Raw genomic sequence first — 14,211 nt, 5'->3', positions numbered from 1 at the left:
GCTTATCTTTGGAAACAAGTTCTAATGCTACTCTCACACACAGGTACATTTCCAAAAGACTGTGTTGAATATCTCTTATTGACATACATCAATATGCCACATTGCTATCGAATTTCACATGAAGAAACTATTTCAGATGAAAACTGTTTGGCTAACAATCCACTGCAACTGTGTAAAAGCTACTCAGAATTACGAAATCCATTTAGTAAGGCCACACAACATTAGAAATCCAGTATATTGGATAAAATAATTTTATTTTTATTTAATTCCTTTGTTTGTGAAAAGAAAGTTTATGGAATCTGAAAGTTGATGATAAAAGGTAACTTTTAACTGAGACTTAATATGGGAGATTCTCTAGCAAAAAATATGTCAAATAGTAAGATCATAAAGAACTCCAAGGTTCTGTGCTATACTGCATATGTAAACAGATTTGAAAATATTCCCCATTATATATTTTGACACAGTATGCACATATTTAAAAAAATAAAACTAAAATGAAGTTTGAATGCCTCAAGGGATTTCTTAGAAGTAAAGCCATTTGAAAAGCCATTTACAGTCTGTGGTGACAAACTTCTATATAATCAAAATATCTCCTTTTCTCACAATGCAGAATAACCTGCTGAAGGCAACTCCCTATCGAAGTGACGTCAGCAACACAGATCTGATTGTATGACTCCAGCACTTAAAAGAGCACATTGGTTATACATGGCTTTTAACCCTGGGCTACAGTTATGCTACAAGAACTAAATTCAAGTCTAAATCAGTCATGTAGAGAGGTGTGTGTTGTCTGAAAACTGTTTAAAGTCCGTGTTTTCCACATCTGATGAAGGTGGTGAAGGCGCTCTGAGGTTCTTGTGCTTACATTCAGGGCGGGATGAACTTTGCAAATACCAGACTCTCCAATTAATGACAAACCACAGATCCCAAAGTAGGCATGTAATGCATCTGAAAGGGTAGAACAGAAAAAATAAAATTATCTCAGGCTGTAACAGCCAAATGTTCCTATATTCAAATAATCCATAATAATTACAGACAAGGAAAATAAACAATCAGGTGCTATTTTTTAAACTTGAGTTTTGACAGAAGGAAATCAGTTTCTGCCAGCCACCAGCGCAAACTAGTTTTGTATTATAATGACTTGCACACTACTTTATTTTGTCTGAGTGGCAAAAGAGCAAAAGAATTTAAGCACCTGGAAACAACTTCAGCCCAGGAAGCAAGTTTTTTTCAATAAACCATTTTTTGGCTGATTATTTTATCAACTATGAGCTAACTACTGTAACACCAAAACCAGTGCCAATAGTTGCCAACAGCAAGATTTAGGGGAATGAAAGTCATTGTTTTTCCTACCTTCTCCGCTTCCTGATAGAACACCCTAAGGACAGGAATTCAGGCAGCCTGAACAATAGACAAGTGCCACCATTTGTTGTCCCATGTTGCTCCTGCTGCCCACCTTACAGGAGCACTACAACTTGCCAAGTCTGCCTCCTCTGGGTAGCAGCAAGCTATTAGATTGGATCATCTGGCCATCAAATCACAGACAAAAAATGGAAAGAGGCTGTGAACTTCATGTGCCCCTTGCAAATTCTCAACATGTAGTAATCTGGGGAGGTGTCAGAAAATTCCTATCTGACTACAATGATCACAGAATGACAGAATTATTTAGGTCGGAAAAGATGTCTAAGATCAGAGTCCAACTGTTAACCTACCACTACCAAATCTGGCACTAAACGATGTCCCTAAGTGCCAAATCAACACATCTTTTAAAAACCTCCAGGGATGGTGACTCCACCACTTCCCTGGACAGCCTGTTCCAGTGCTTGACAACCTTTCTGGTGAAGGAATTGAACTATATCTCTCTCTTTTCACTTCAATCATGAAAATCTCATTATATTATCAGTTGGGTTTTTTTCTTTTTTCTTTTTTTAAAGGAAACAACTTCCTTCATGCCTTTCAGATGTCTGACTGCTGGAATGTATTTCTAGCTTAGAATATGCTCACCAGAATTTTGAGAAGTAATTTTACCTGGATGGCTATCTGGCCACTTGGCAAATCCACCAACAAGGCGATCTTGAGTTGACAGGATGTAATTTCGGTTTTTCTCAAAATTTGTATATTGGAATATGTTCAAGAGCTGAAAAGAAATTAGAACATAACACCAATATGCTAAATCTTAGTATATTTTTAATACTAAAATATAGTGCTTACTTTAGAGGTAAGGAGTGACAGCAGGGATAGAAGTAATCTGGTAAACTTTCATTTCCTGCATTTCTGCAAGATGAAAGACCTTTATATCCATCAGTGCACAACTAGGCATTTGTGCCAAATATCTAACTCTTTCAATCAGAGAAAATGATGCTTAAAGTAACCAAAACAAGTCATAACTACCCTATAGCTGTTCTGTACACTACCTTCAATGTTGCTCCCACCCAGAAGGAATAGCAAGTGTCTACAGGTTTGTTGGGTCGTCCATGGTAGCCATTCTGTTGTCTCATTATACACCATCTTCTTATTCTGTTCAGTTCTTTTTCCGAAAAAACTTCTTCCAGTTTACCCATCAAACACAGTGATGCAATACCACAAAATGTAGAGCCACCTGTGAAGAGAGAGATGGGTTTGCAATGCTTTGACACTCAGATTTTCACCAAAGCCTGTTATGATCTCAGTCAGAACTTTAACTAAGGTGTGAATAATTAAATTAATGGATTTTTAAAAGTATGAAAATGTTAATTTTAAATCTAAAATCCAAATAGATAAGAACACTTTAGTTCAATGGGTATGTCAAAGGGGAAAAAAACCCTCAACCCAACTCATGCACAAATAAACCTGAATTAATTTTCTGGTTATATCTCCATGCTGTGCAACTTACATTACACAGCAGCCAAGAAATAAGTAAATTGCATTGCAACAGAAACTTTTCTTCATATATAACTTAAAAAAGAAAGATATTGGGATGCCAGCAATCACACTGAAGCAGAGATGCCAAAGACAGTCACAGACACAATCTCCCAAAGGACACAGACAAGTGTCTGAGGAGCAGAAATAAAAAAAATAAAAATAATTTTTTTTAAAAGCGTAGTTAATACTGTGAAAAGACTCCTGGACTCTCATGATTGAATACATACAAATTGTGCTTCTACGAAAATTTTAAGTGTCAAGGAAACTGCATGGTAAAATTTGGAATTAAAAGAGAAACTCATGTTCTTTCTTTGTGTAGCATGGCCATCCCTTTTTAAAGCCCATCAAAACTTATTGTGAGTGTATTCCCTGGTATGATAAAATTAGAGGCTGGGAAGGACCATAAGCAAGCTGTTGATAGAAGAGCTGGGGCCCAAAGTTCCTTGCACTATCCTGGTGCTGGATGATCCCAAGAGCTCTAAGGTTATTCTCATTCTGATTCTGAAATGCAGCAGGAAAAGGCTTCTGAAGTAATGCCATTCATTACCACTAGCACTCCTATCTTCAGAACTACCTACTATTTACAAAAGTTAACTGCTGCTTCAAGATTTGAGCTCACAACAGATTCTGTCATCTATGAGAAAAAATGTTTCTAGGCTTTACTAATAGCTGTTGAAATTGAAAATTATCAGGTGCATTGCACAGTATCTCTCACAGATGAAAATCATAGAGTAGCAATGGCACGTGTGGAAAAGGTTTGCTCTATCAGTAAGAGATGAGAACTGCAGTCAACACCTTTCAGTGAAACATTCACGAGGTAAAATTAATGGAGTTGACATATTAAGAGCCCATCTGCTCTGATATTAAGCTGGAACTAAGGGAAAAGGCATTATAGTCAGAGGCATGTTTTGGGTTTGCTCCACCTCACCCCACTTTCTTAAAATCAGAAAAGAAGGAACAGAAATGACATACCCTGCACCTCGTAACAGCATTTTCAATCCCAGTCTTAAAATAGATGTAAAACATTTTAACATTCTTACCATGAGATTCCAGTCCAGCTCCTTGTGCCAGGCCGTTATCATACGACTGAAGAAAAAAAATCCCACAAACCAGTTGCTTTAGAATGACATCACTTTCACAGAAATTGCAATTTCTTAGTTTACTATCAAAATTATCAACAGACCATAACATGATTAAGTTCTGGACCTCCAAAAGCTCTTGGCCCCAGGCAGTTAACAAATCAGCCCTGTTTCAGTGCAGGCAGCTTTTATGACTTTCATGGAATTAATTTTCGGTTTAAGTTGAAAGTCTGAAAATGGGTAAACACATCTTTGCCAGAAAGTAAAAGATAACTTTTAAAGAAAAAAACAAACCTATTTTTTGTCCTTACAGGAATTAAAAATGGGTATGTAATCAAAAAAAACCAAAATTAAATGAATAATGTTATGTGTCTCTAACCCAAAAGCTGGCTAACATGCACAAAGGCAAATTCAAGTTACTACTGAGCACAGAATACTCAAATACAAGAAATACTTCAGTAAGAAATGAGGGGGAGGGGGACAGAAGCAGTAAGATAAAATCTTTTCCCCATCCCTCTGAGTGCTGACATGAATTTCTCATGTTTTCTCCAAAGCACTCCAAAGTGGCCAGTAGGTACAGGACTCCTTGCCAGACCACTAATAACCCCCATAGTCCTAACAGGCTACAGGACCTATCATGTCTTTAGGAATTACAAAATTAAGGATTACTAAATTACTAATTACTAATTAAGGATTATTTTGTAGATCTGCTTTTAAAGCTAACATTGAGAAGAAAAAAGGAAACAAAAGTAGACAGAGAAGCTACATAAAGCTACATTGCTCTGGTTTTGAGTTGTTGCTGCAAGTTGAAGCAATGAAAAAGACTAACATCTGACACATACACTTCAAGTTGCAGCTTGACTTTCTAAAGTTTGAACCACTCAATTTTGAGTAATCTCTATGAATGTTAAAATGGTATAAACTCTTAGGCACTGCCTTCTGAGAAGGTAATCAAATGCGCTACCACACTCCTTAGACCCATTAATTGCTAAGCAAAGGCAAGTTGATTGGCAAAGCTATGCTGGCAGAGCTAATTAACTCTACAAACAGCAATTGTAAGGAGGGAAGGCTTGCTTTATGTACAACAAAGTAATTAACTCCAGAAAAAAAGCTGTTAAGTGTGTATGTCAGTCTACTATGTTGGGCTGTACAATTAGCTTGAAATTCTAATAGACAACAGCTGACCTTTACAACATTGCTTCATGTACCAATCTTCTGCTGTTCTTGATATGCCTAACTCCACAAACATGTGCTCTCTTTCAGCTGTATTGAATTGTATCTCTCACAGTTTTCACAATGCATCACTAAAGGAAACAAATTCCAAAGAATAGCCCAAAAAGTCCATAAGCTTATTACAAAGAATATGGTGTTCAACCAGCCATGTTATCCTCAGTCCAGATTAGTTGCAGTTTACATGTATGTCAATCTGGAAAACTGAACAAAGTTCTCGTTAACTGTCAGGTGCTTCATTTATGTGCAAATGATGACATACAACAGTCAATCAAAACCACACCTTTCTATCAAAGCAGTTTACTACTGAGCAAGGCAATCTTTTGTTCTATAATTAATGAAAGTGACAGAATGAGGAGATATTGTAGCAAACCAGCAATAAGTATTTGCGATAAAGTCTACGCCTGTATTTACTGTATAGTTAGCGACACAACAAGTAACAAGTGCAATAATCTCAAATAGAATTGGCTTTGAATTATTCTATATATAAGCTTTTTTAGCACCACCCACAAAATCTTAATGGGACAAATCAAGCTAACATTCTTGGATGCCACATTCCCCATTCACTGTATTTATGTATGAGATACACTTTTAGAAATACCTCATTCATGTGATAGGTAATTAAACTGTACTACATCTCAAGGAGACTGATGGAAAGACAGGAATGAAAGGAAGGAACAAACACTGCTGTGAAACGATTTTCACAATGGGCTTTGCCAGAATGGCTCTGAATGTCTGAATCTTCCTCAGACACATCTTCAGCTCTAAGTGTGACTAAGCAGGATGAAAAGGTTTTGTGTATTTTCCCAGCAGTACTAGACACCTTGTAACTGAATTAACGCACTGCAATACTGGTCTGACCAAACCATGCAAACCCAGAAAACAAAGACAAAACGAGTGTACAAGTGCACACCAACTCTGCAATGAATGAACAGCATGCCAATTGAATTAAAGACATTCAATTGAACACAATGTATAGTCCATCTACCAATTCACAGTAAACCTGGACAAAAATACAGCATTTCTTGTCATACATTTGTACATGGCAAGATGACTGTTGCATAGAGAACACTGCTGACAGGATCTCTACAAATTACTCTCTGAGCTAGTCAGAAAAAGACACAATCTTTGCAATAAGCCACAGTGGCTTCTTGGCTTTGACCATGCCCAGACTCTAGTTGTACGTCACTGGTCAAATGAAGCATTAGTACCAGCCCTATCAAGAAGTGTTGCTCTGTTCAGACTTCAGTTAATAATTTCTTTTAATTGGTACAAATTTTCCCAACAGGAACATAACAACTGGAATTGGCATGTGCAAAGATTAACTAGAAGCCAAATATGAATTTGGTTCAAGATCACTGTAGACAGTAGATCTCCACTGTCACTGCAAAGCTCTGAACTTTCAAAGAATCTCCACTTGCTTGCTCTATTAATGGCCTTATATGAAGCTCTCTAGCTTTGTCTTAGAAAGAGTTGCTTCTGCCTTCCTTCATCTTTTCAGTGCTAGTTATTACTTTACATACCCATCATACTCCACTTACCAATCTTATTTCCAGTAAAAAGAGTCCTGGTATATTAAATGCTCCTTTTACACAAGATGGTTCATACCTTTCACAGTTCAACTGAAGTTTCTTTGTATCCCTTCTAGTTCCACCATATCCTTTGGGACCAAAACTGCACTCAAATGCTTGAAATGCTGACTAACACTCAATGCAATGTACAGAACCATAAAATGAGGATTTTGTTCCTTGGTTTTGTTTTCTATTCGGTCTTAATATTTGAGTCTCCTATTCATTCTACCTTTGCTAAGCTATCTGCATAAAGGCTAATCTCAGTAAACAAATGTCCAGAAAGGATCAGAGAAGGAAAAATCCTTCCGATTTAACCAGTAAAAGCAAACACTCTGCCTTGGCTCTTTCCTCAGGCTGTGAAAGGAAAATGGATAAATCACTGTCCCTGTATGAAACCCTGCAAGAGGCTTCAGCAGGGATATTCTCATCCTGGGAAGCCATGCTAACAAAGGTGAGATACCAACTCCTGGGGGACAGAGGCTCTTACAGTATCCAGGCAAAGAAAATGCCAGGATCATATAAAAAAAACCCAACCTCCTAGGGACTGTTCTCTGGAGAATACAGGGGTGTGTAGAACTTGTTATGGGGTGGCTAGGAAAATGACCAGTGGTGAGAAACAGAAATATCAAAACAGACTGGGGAAGAACAAGCAAGGGAAAACAGAGGGAAAAGGCAAATAAATATACTGTTAGAGCATGAACAACAGACTGCAGAGGTCCATATGCCTCTATGATTGAGTCCTGGCCTTGATCCCCTTGGTCCATCCAAGACCACAGCAGTGTGCCAGGAAGCTTCTTGTGATGTACAGTAACAAATACTTAGGCATCTAACTATGTCCTTTAAAAATATACGAGAAATAAAACCCAATTTGGCAGGAGATTCTTTCTCTAGACTTGTTTCTCACATAAATTTTACAATCTCACTGCTGGCAGCAACTACTCATTTACATCAGAGGCTGAATGTCATCATTAATTTGGGTCTTTTTTGTGGACCAAAAGAGTTTACCACGTTTACTCACATTCAGGTAACTGCAGTTTTCAAGCATGCTCAGCTTCTTTAAATAAATTTATTTTAATCTTGGAAAAAAAAATTCCAAGTAATGAAACATCATGGGAAAAAGAAAACTTTCTCGAACCAAATATGAAGACTGTTTGCACATAGAAAAAAATGTCTATATACTCATGTGTATTTTCCTTCATTCCAAGTATCTAATAAATAAATAATGAAGCGCACAATTGGAAACAATACATTAAGTATGAACTGATGTCAATAATTAGTTTTTCCTTTGAATCTGTGTATCTTTTAAAAAGCAGGACTACAGCTCAATGTGATGTGAGGATTTTATTGATACAGTGCTTTATAAATGTTTTCTACATTACAGGAACAGTTCTCAAAAATTTGCTTTCATTTTTGTATGATTTTAAAGAGCAAAGATTTAATTTGAAGTGAGCAAGCACAACAAAAGACATTCTCTTGCTAGCACACACATTACATGAAAATATCAATGCAAAAAAATGAATGTACTTTGTCCTTTTCAACTTGCTAAAGTAGGAAGAGAAGTAAAGGAATCACTATAATACATCAATTTGAACAAAGAGATTTTTTGACCATAGTTAAGAAATAAAGCCATAAACCTTAAACCATAGAAAGAAATGACATTTTGGGAATACTTACCATACTTCTTCTGATATAGTCTATAGCTTTTTTCATATCCATGCCTGACCAGTTATCGAGCATGTAGCAGATACAGGAAGCACAGTACACAAACCTCATATCATTCTCACTTCCTTCCAGCACTGCACAGAAACTGAAAGAAACATTTCTTAGACACTGTGTCGCCTGTTACACCAGAAAATATGAAAAGCCATTCAAGGAATTGCACAGTGTTTCCTTTAAAGATTAGTTACTTCTATTTACAGTAGCCTGATAAATATAACCCAAAACTATGTGAGATTTTAAAAGATGTGATTCTAAGCCAAGGAAAATGAATATAACTATTAACATTGAGGAGCCCGGGTGAGTATTTCCAGGAATGTAATGAAACTGGTCTTTATTCATCCAAGATGTTAATGCTTACAGTCTTTCAACTGTTTTAGCATATACTGATACATTAGTTACCATTTTGACAATTACTGTTTTGGGCAGAAATCAGGCTGTCTTCATAGGAATCCTAACAGCTCACAAAGCTTTCTTTCCCGACTGCATCTTCCGGATCAGTCTCCCATGTATGTATAAATGTAATTGCTAACACCACCATTTCTAACACCAACAATGGAAATATCCTTCAAATCAGATACTCAATTCTTAGGGTTAGAACGTAGGGTTTCCAAACACCATGAACATTTTAAAGTTACTGTAGCTGGGTTATTTTGGCACAATCTCAGAAAGTATTAAAATGATGATGGATGCTGTGATTTGGATTCTTGTATCAGGAAGTGGCCAGCAGAACCACGACAGTGACCGCCTCACTGCTCTCAGCACTGGTGAGGCCACACTCAAATCCTGTGTTCAGTTTTGGGCCCCTCACAACAAGAAAGACACTGAGGTGCTAGAGAATGTCCAGAGAAGGGCAACAATGCTGGTTGAAAAGGGTTGAGAGCACAAGTCTTATGAGGAGATGCTGGCAGAGCCTGAAGTGTTCAACCTAGAGAAAAGAATGCTTGGGGGAGGCTTAATCACTCTCTACAACTACCTGAAAGAAGGCTGTGGCAAGGTGGGGGTTGGTCTCTTCTCTCAAGTGGGACAGAGGAAATGGCCTCAAGTTGCACCAAGGACGTTTACGTTAGATATTTGGAAGGGTTGTTAAGCACTGGAACAGGCTGTCCAAAGAAGTGGTAGAGTCACCATCCCTGAATATATTTAAAAGACCAACAGATGTGGAGCTTATGGACACGGTTTAGTGCTGGACTGGGCAGTGTCAGGTTAAGGGCTGGACTTCATGATCTTAAAAGTCCTTTCCAACCTGAATGATTCTATGACAGAAAGAAAAAGGTCAAAAGTTGAATTACTTGTGACAATAAATAAACTTTTAATTGTTTCTTCTATGATTTGTTGCCTAACAAGCCTCCATTTGGTTCAAAGAGCTAGTTAGTATACTCTGATGGGCTACCTATTTGCAATAAGCCAGCACATGAACTGGCATGTGTTGTATGATTGACATTGATTACCAACTAAAGTATTGTCTAATAGAACAAAAAGATACATAGTTGCTTTCAGAAAAAATGTGTTTCTTACATTTCATTCCATATCTGTCTTTCTATTAATTATCCAGAGAGTTATAGAATATAAAGTAACTTTTACCTTCCATCCTCCAGCTGGAGAGCTCTCAGTCCTGCCAGTATGGCATCTTTATTTACTCGATTTAAATCATCTCCAAGAATAACCAGACAGGATAGGCCCGTGTAAGTCATTGCTATGTGCCCACTATCATAGGGATGAGATATCCCTGGACCCTAGAAAAAAAGAGGAAAAAAATATAAATATTGAAACATCACAATGCCTTATATCACAGTCAAGCTTTCCTTTCTTTTTCCTAATTAAGAGGTAAACAAATGTCTTTCCTCTTTGCTGGTTACGGTTAAACTGAGGGCATCCTGCTCAGCTTTCCTCATCAAATTAAGCTCTTGCATAGCTCTGTTACCCTTGTAAACACTTGGTGAGTAGGAAGCTTTGCAGAAAAGCTTTGCCATGCGTTACATTTATGCAACACTTAAGCAAAAAGAGGGTTTGTCCTCAGCTGTACCAAAGTTTATCCTGACACACCATTGGGCATTAGTTTCCTGGCAGCTGGGTAAGCACTGTAAAACAGCCAAACCTCTGGAGATCCCCTCAGCAAAGACTTTGCAACCCAATGATCTACAAGTAGAAAGCAGTATGAGAGATTATTAGTGATCTCTCTGTCAACTGAAGCAATATCAAATTAGGCACTCATCTACTTTCACCTATACTTTAAAACAATAATCAGAGGTTAAACAAAGTATTTACATACCAAAAAACCAGAGAAATATAGACTATCCTGAGCTGAAGGGATCCACAAGGATCATGGAATGTCAACCGAGAAGCTAAAATGAGAGTTAAGTGCTGACTAGTAACACAATACAAATCACAGAAATGGGCAGGGGATTGATACTGCTGTGCTAAAACTATTTGTTTTCCTTATAGTATTTTATAGCCAAATTTCGGACTGTACCACTTCATGAAAACAGAGATCACATGTAACAATATATCTGTGTATACTTGGGATGTTTGGAGTTCCTGAAAGACAACTATTTTGAACAGTATAAAAGCTTCTAAAATACTGAGCAGTAGAAACAGATTTTTAAATCATTATTTTACTTTCATTACTGCCTAATCAGTTGCCATTTTTATTTTGCAAGTCATTCTGAAAACACAAGTAAAAAACAGTATAAAACCAAATTTAGTATTATGTTGTATGTCATTAGTATTTTTCAGGCAAATCATGCTTATTTCCAAAGCCAAAAAGCTATGTTTCTAACACAAAACTAGGAGAAAAATAATTATAAGCCACTAAACAGCAAACGACCACTCTCACAATAAGGAATCACAGTTGGGAAAGGGAAGCAGAAAACAAGTTGAAATAACTGTAGCAGTCAAGCTCTAGATATGCAACACGGAAGCAGAACAAGAGAGTGAGTGATGAGACCTGCTCCTCCTCACTTTTATTTCTAGTCCTGGACCCTCTAATGAGAAGCGGGCAAGACTTCAGAGTTCCCACTCCTATCCCTGTGCTGCCAGTGCTCCCATCACTGTCTCCCACCCTGCACATCCCCCAGCCACACACATACACAGTGGTGGAGGCGGGCAGGACCTCTGGAGTTCATCTGGCCCAACCTCCTGTTCAAGCACTGTCCTCTACAGCTGGGTACTTCACACACTTATGTAACAGAACACAGAGCCCACATAACAGGAGGGCTTTGAGGGGACAACAATCAGAATAACTGGATATTTCACACAACAAAAACCCCCTTCAAAACCAAAACCCAAGGAAACAGTACCTTTTTGTCTAAATCTGAAAATTCCTAAAATTTGTAGTAACTGGCCCTGTGAGAATTTGGTATCACAAAACAGGAATTTGGTTTGTCCAAATGCAAAAGATTACAGCAAGTCTTAAATGTTCCATGAAAAAATTGCCAGTATGGCTAAAATTTGCTGTTGCAGTTTGGGATTATTATGTAAATTCTCTCCCCTGCCACTTAACTGCCCAGGCCAGCGGTTAACAAAAGAAGCAGTTAACTGTTGATCGCTCGGGTGGGGGCAGGTTTGTCTCTTTTGGTTTTTTTTTTTTTGGATATTCTCCTCAGTCTTGGCTCGGCGGAACGCGGGAGCGTGGGCTCCAAGGAGGCAGGCTGCCCTGCTGGTTACTGCTGGGGTTTTCCTGGCTGTCTCGCTGCTGCCTACCCCGGCCTACTTTTCGTGCCGCGCTGCTGCTGCTGCCTGCCTTGGATTTGCTTCTGGTTGCTCGTACCTTTCTGCTTCTTGGACGGGGAACACAGGGGGAAGAGACTGAGTCCATCTGAAAGCTCACTGCTCGTCTGTCTCGCTGGAGAGGGACTGAAACTCACTCTGCAGCCAGCCGGGCTGTGACATGGACACTTAAGTATAACCTTTCCTCCCGAGGAAAACCTGCTGGGTTTTGTTGTTGTTTTGTTTTTTTTTTCTTTCTCTTGTGGTGTTGGGGAAGTGGGTTGCACTAGTCTGTTTACATATATATATATATATATCAGTTATCCTTCTTGTATTAAAATTCCTTTTCTTAAATTTGATAAGGAGTGGTGTGATTATCGTGGAGGAGGACCCTCCCCTGCTTGTGGGTAAAACATTTTGGTTTTTTTTCCCCTCAAACCGAGACATTTGCATAGGTGGGAGGAAGTGTTGCTAGATTGCCTCTGCTACAAAGAACAAAGTAATTCAGATGTTGTGTAGAAATCTTATCAAAGACACCATAATCAAAGAATGTAATTAGGTTTCATAAAAATAAGTTAATTTTTAAGTTATTATGAACAAAAATTACTTTTAGTTAAACCTATCTACTTCTGCCTCATAGATCCTTCTGACTGAGGTGACAGCAGCAGCTGAGCAAACTGTCAGACTAAGTACAAAAAAACAACTGCTGCCAGCAGCTCAGATTCATGGGCCAAGAACACAAATAAACCAAATGAAGTAATTTTAAGAATGGTAGAAGCCACAGCTCAAATACTAGGAACAACAAAGCAGTGAAACTGTGGATGGAGTGCGCTAAACATCTAAACAACAAAAAATACACTTGATCCAGTATGATTATTTCTACATGAAGGAATAACACAACAGCAGTGGGTATGGACAGTAGTGTTGAGAGATACCAACCAGTCATTTGGCATAACTTAAGTAAGTTTTCAGTAGACCGTATTATACAGAGTGATAACACTGTGTGATTTATGATGTTGTTTTTGGCTTAGCTTTACTTTCTTAGCGTAAGTAGCTGGATGAAGCCTCAGGCAGCAAGTTTTGAAAATACACCTAGATATGTTTTCAGCTGAAAGAGTTAATTTTCACAGCAACTTTCATAGTAGCTGGTACAGTGTTTTGGCTTTGTATTGGAACAACATTAGTAACACACTGCTGTTTTGGTTGTTGTTATGTTTAGCCTGTGTCTAGGGCTTTTTTAGTGTCCCATGCTCTACCACAGAGCAGGTGCACCAGAAATCCAAACAAGAAGACTACAACCACCAATTGTAGAAGCTGCAACTTGACAAGAACAGCCTGTCTGCATGGACAAAAAAGGAACCCAATAAGGTGTTAAAAGACCCCAGACCAAAAATTACCATGGGACCAAGGGGTGTGTACAAGGCATGGGAAGAGTGAGTAAGCAGTGGATGTGTAAATTCTAAGGTTGTAACTGTCCAGGAATTTCTGGGTCTCTCTCTGGAGGTACCCACCTTGAGCTGACTTGTCACTGTACCACTCTACTAAATCATTTAACTTTTATAAATCCAGTGGTTGAGACTCTGCTCTGGGAAACCCACGGTTGAGAAGACAGAAGCACATCTGAGAGTGTGAGTGAGGCGTCGAAAGGGGCACCTGCCTGGATCTTCTTGGAGTTGCTCACAGAGAAAGGACTCTGGTTCTAGCACTTAAAGTCTCGGGTGGCGTGTATGTGTGACTCCTTGAACGGTGTAAGAATGCTCAGGCAGTGGGTTCTCCTTTAACAGGAAGAACAGGGCCCACTAACGGAGAATTTCATTCTGAGTGCACCTTCTGGTTCAGTTTCATTTAAAAGGAGCGTTTCTGTGTGTTGCTCTTTTAGAGTAAGCACAAGAAATTGCTCTTATAAAGTGCTCCCTACTGAACTGAGCTAATGCACTGGTGCAGACATACTCTGAGAACAACAAAAAGGGATATGACCAGGTTGTGTTTGCTACACATGTCACCTTTTG

General features: G+C 38.5%; 1 protein-coding gene across 1 annotated transcript in view; it reads right to left on the bottom strand.

Annotated features, from left to right (window-relative positions):
• Positions 1 to 228: 228 nt before the first annotated feature.
• The window catches only part of PGGT1B (protein geranylgeranyltransferase type I subunit beta), a 37,084-nt gene continuing 23,101 nt past the window's right edge, over positions 229 to 14,211 (bottom strand). The window contains 7 exon segments of the mRNA XM_071580644.1: positions 229 to 808; positions 811 to 945; positions 2,026 to 2,134; positions 2,412 to 2,596; positions 3,939 to 3,984; positions 8,453 to 8,585; positions 10,079 to 10,230. Coding sequence (XP_071436745.1) covers positions 765 to 808; positions 811 to 945; positions 2,026 to 2,134; positions 2,412 to 2,596; positions 3,939 to 3,984; positions 8,453 to 8,585; positions 10,079 to 10,230 — 804 coding nt within the window. The 3' untranslated portion in view covers positions 229 to 764.

The sequence above is a fragment of the Pithys albifrons genome, chromosome Z, assembly GCF_047495875.1.
Source record: "Pithys albifrons albifrons isolate INPA30051 chromosome Z, PitAlb_v1, whole genome shotgun sequence".
Taxonomy (NCBI): Eukaryota; Metazoa; Chordata; class Aves; order Passeriformes; family Thamnophilidae; genus Pithys; species Pithys albifrons.
The sequence above is the reverse complement of the archived record's forward strand: the minus strand, read 5'-3'. Positions and strand labels throughout refer to the sequence as shown.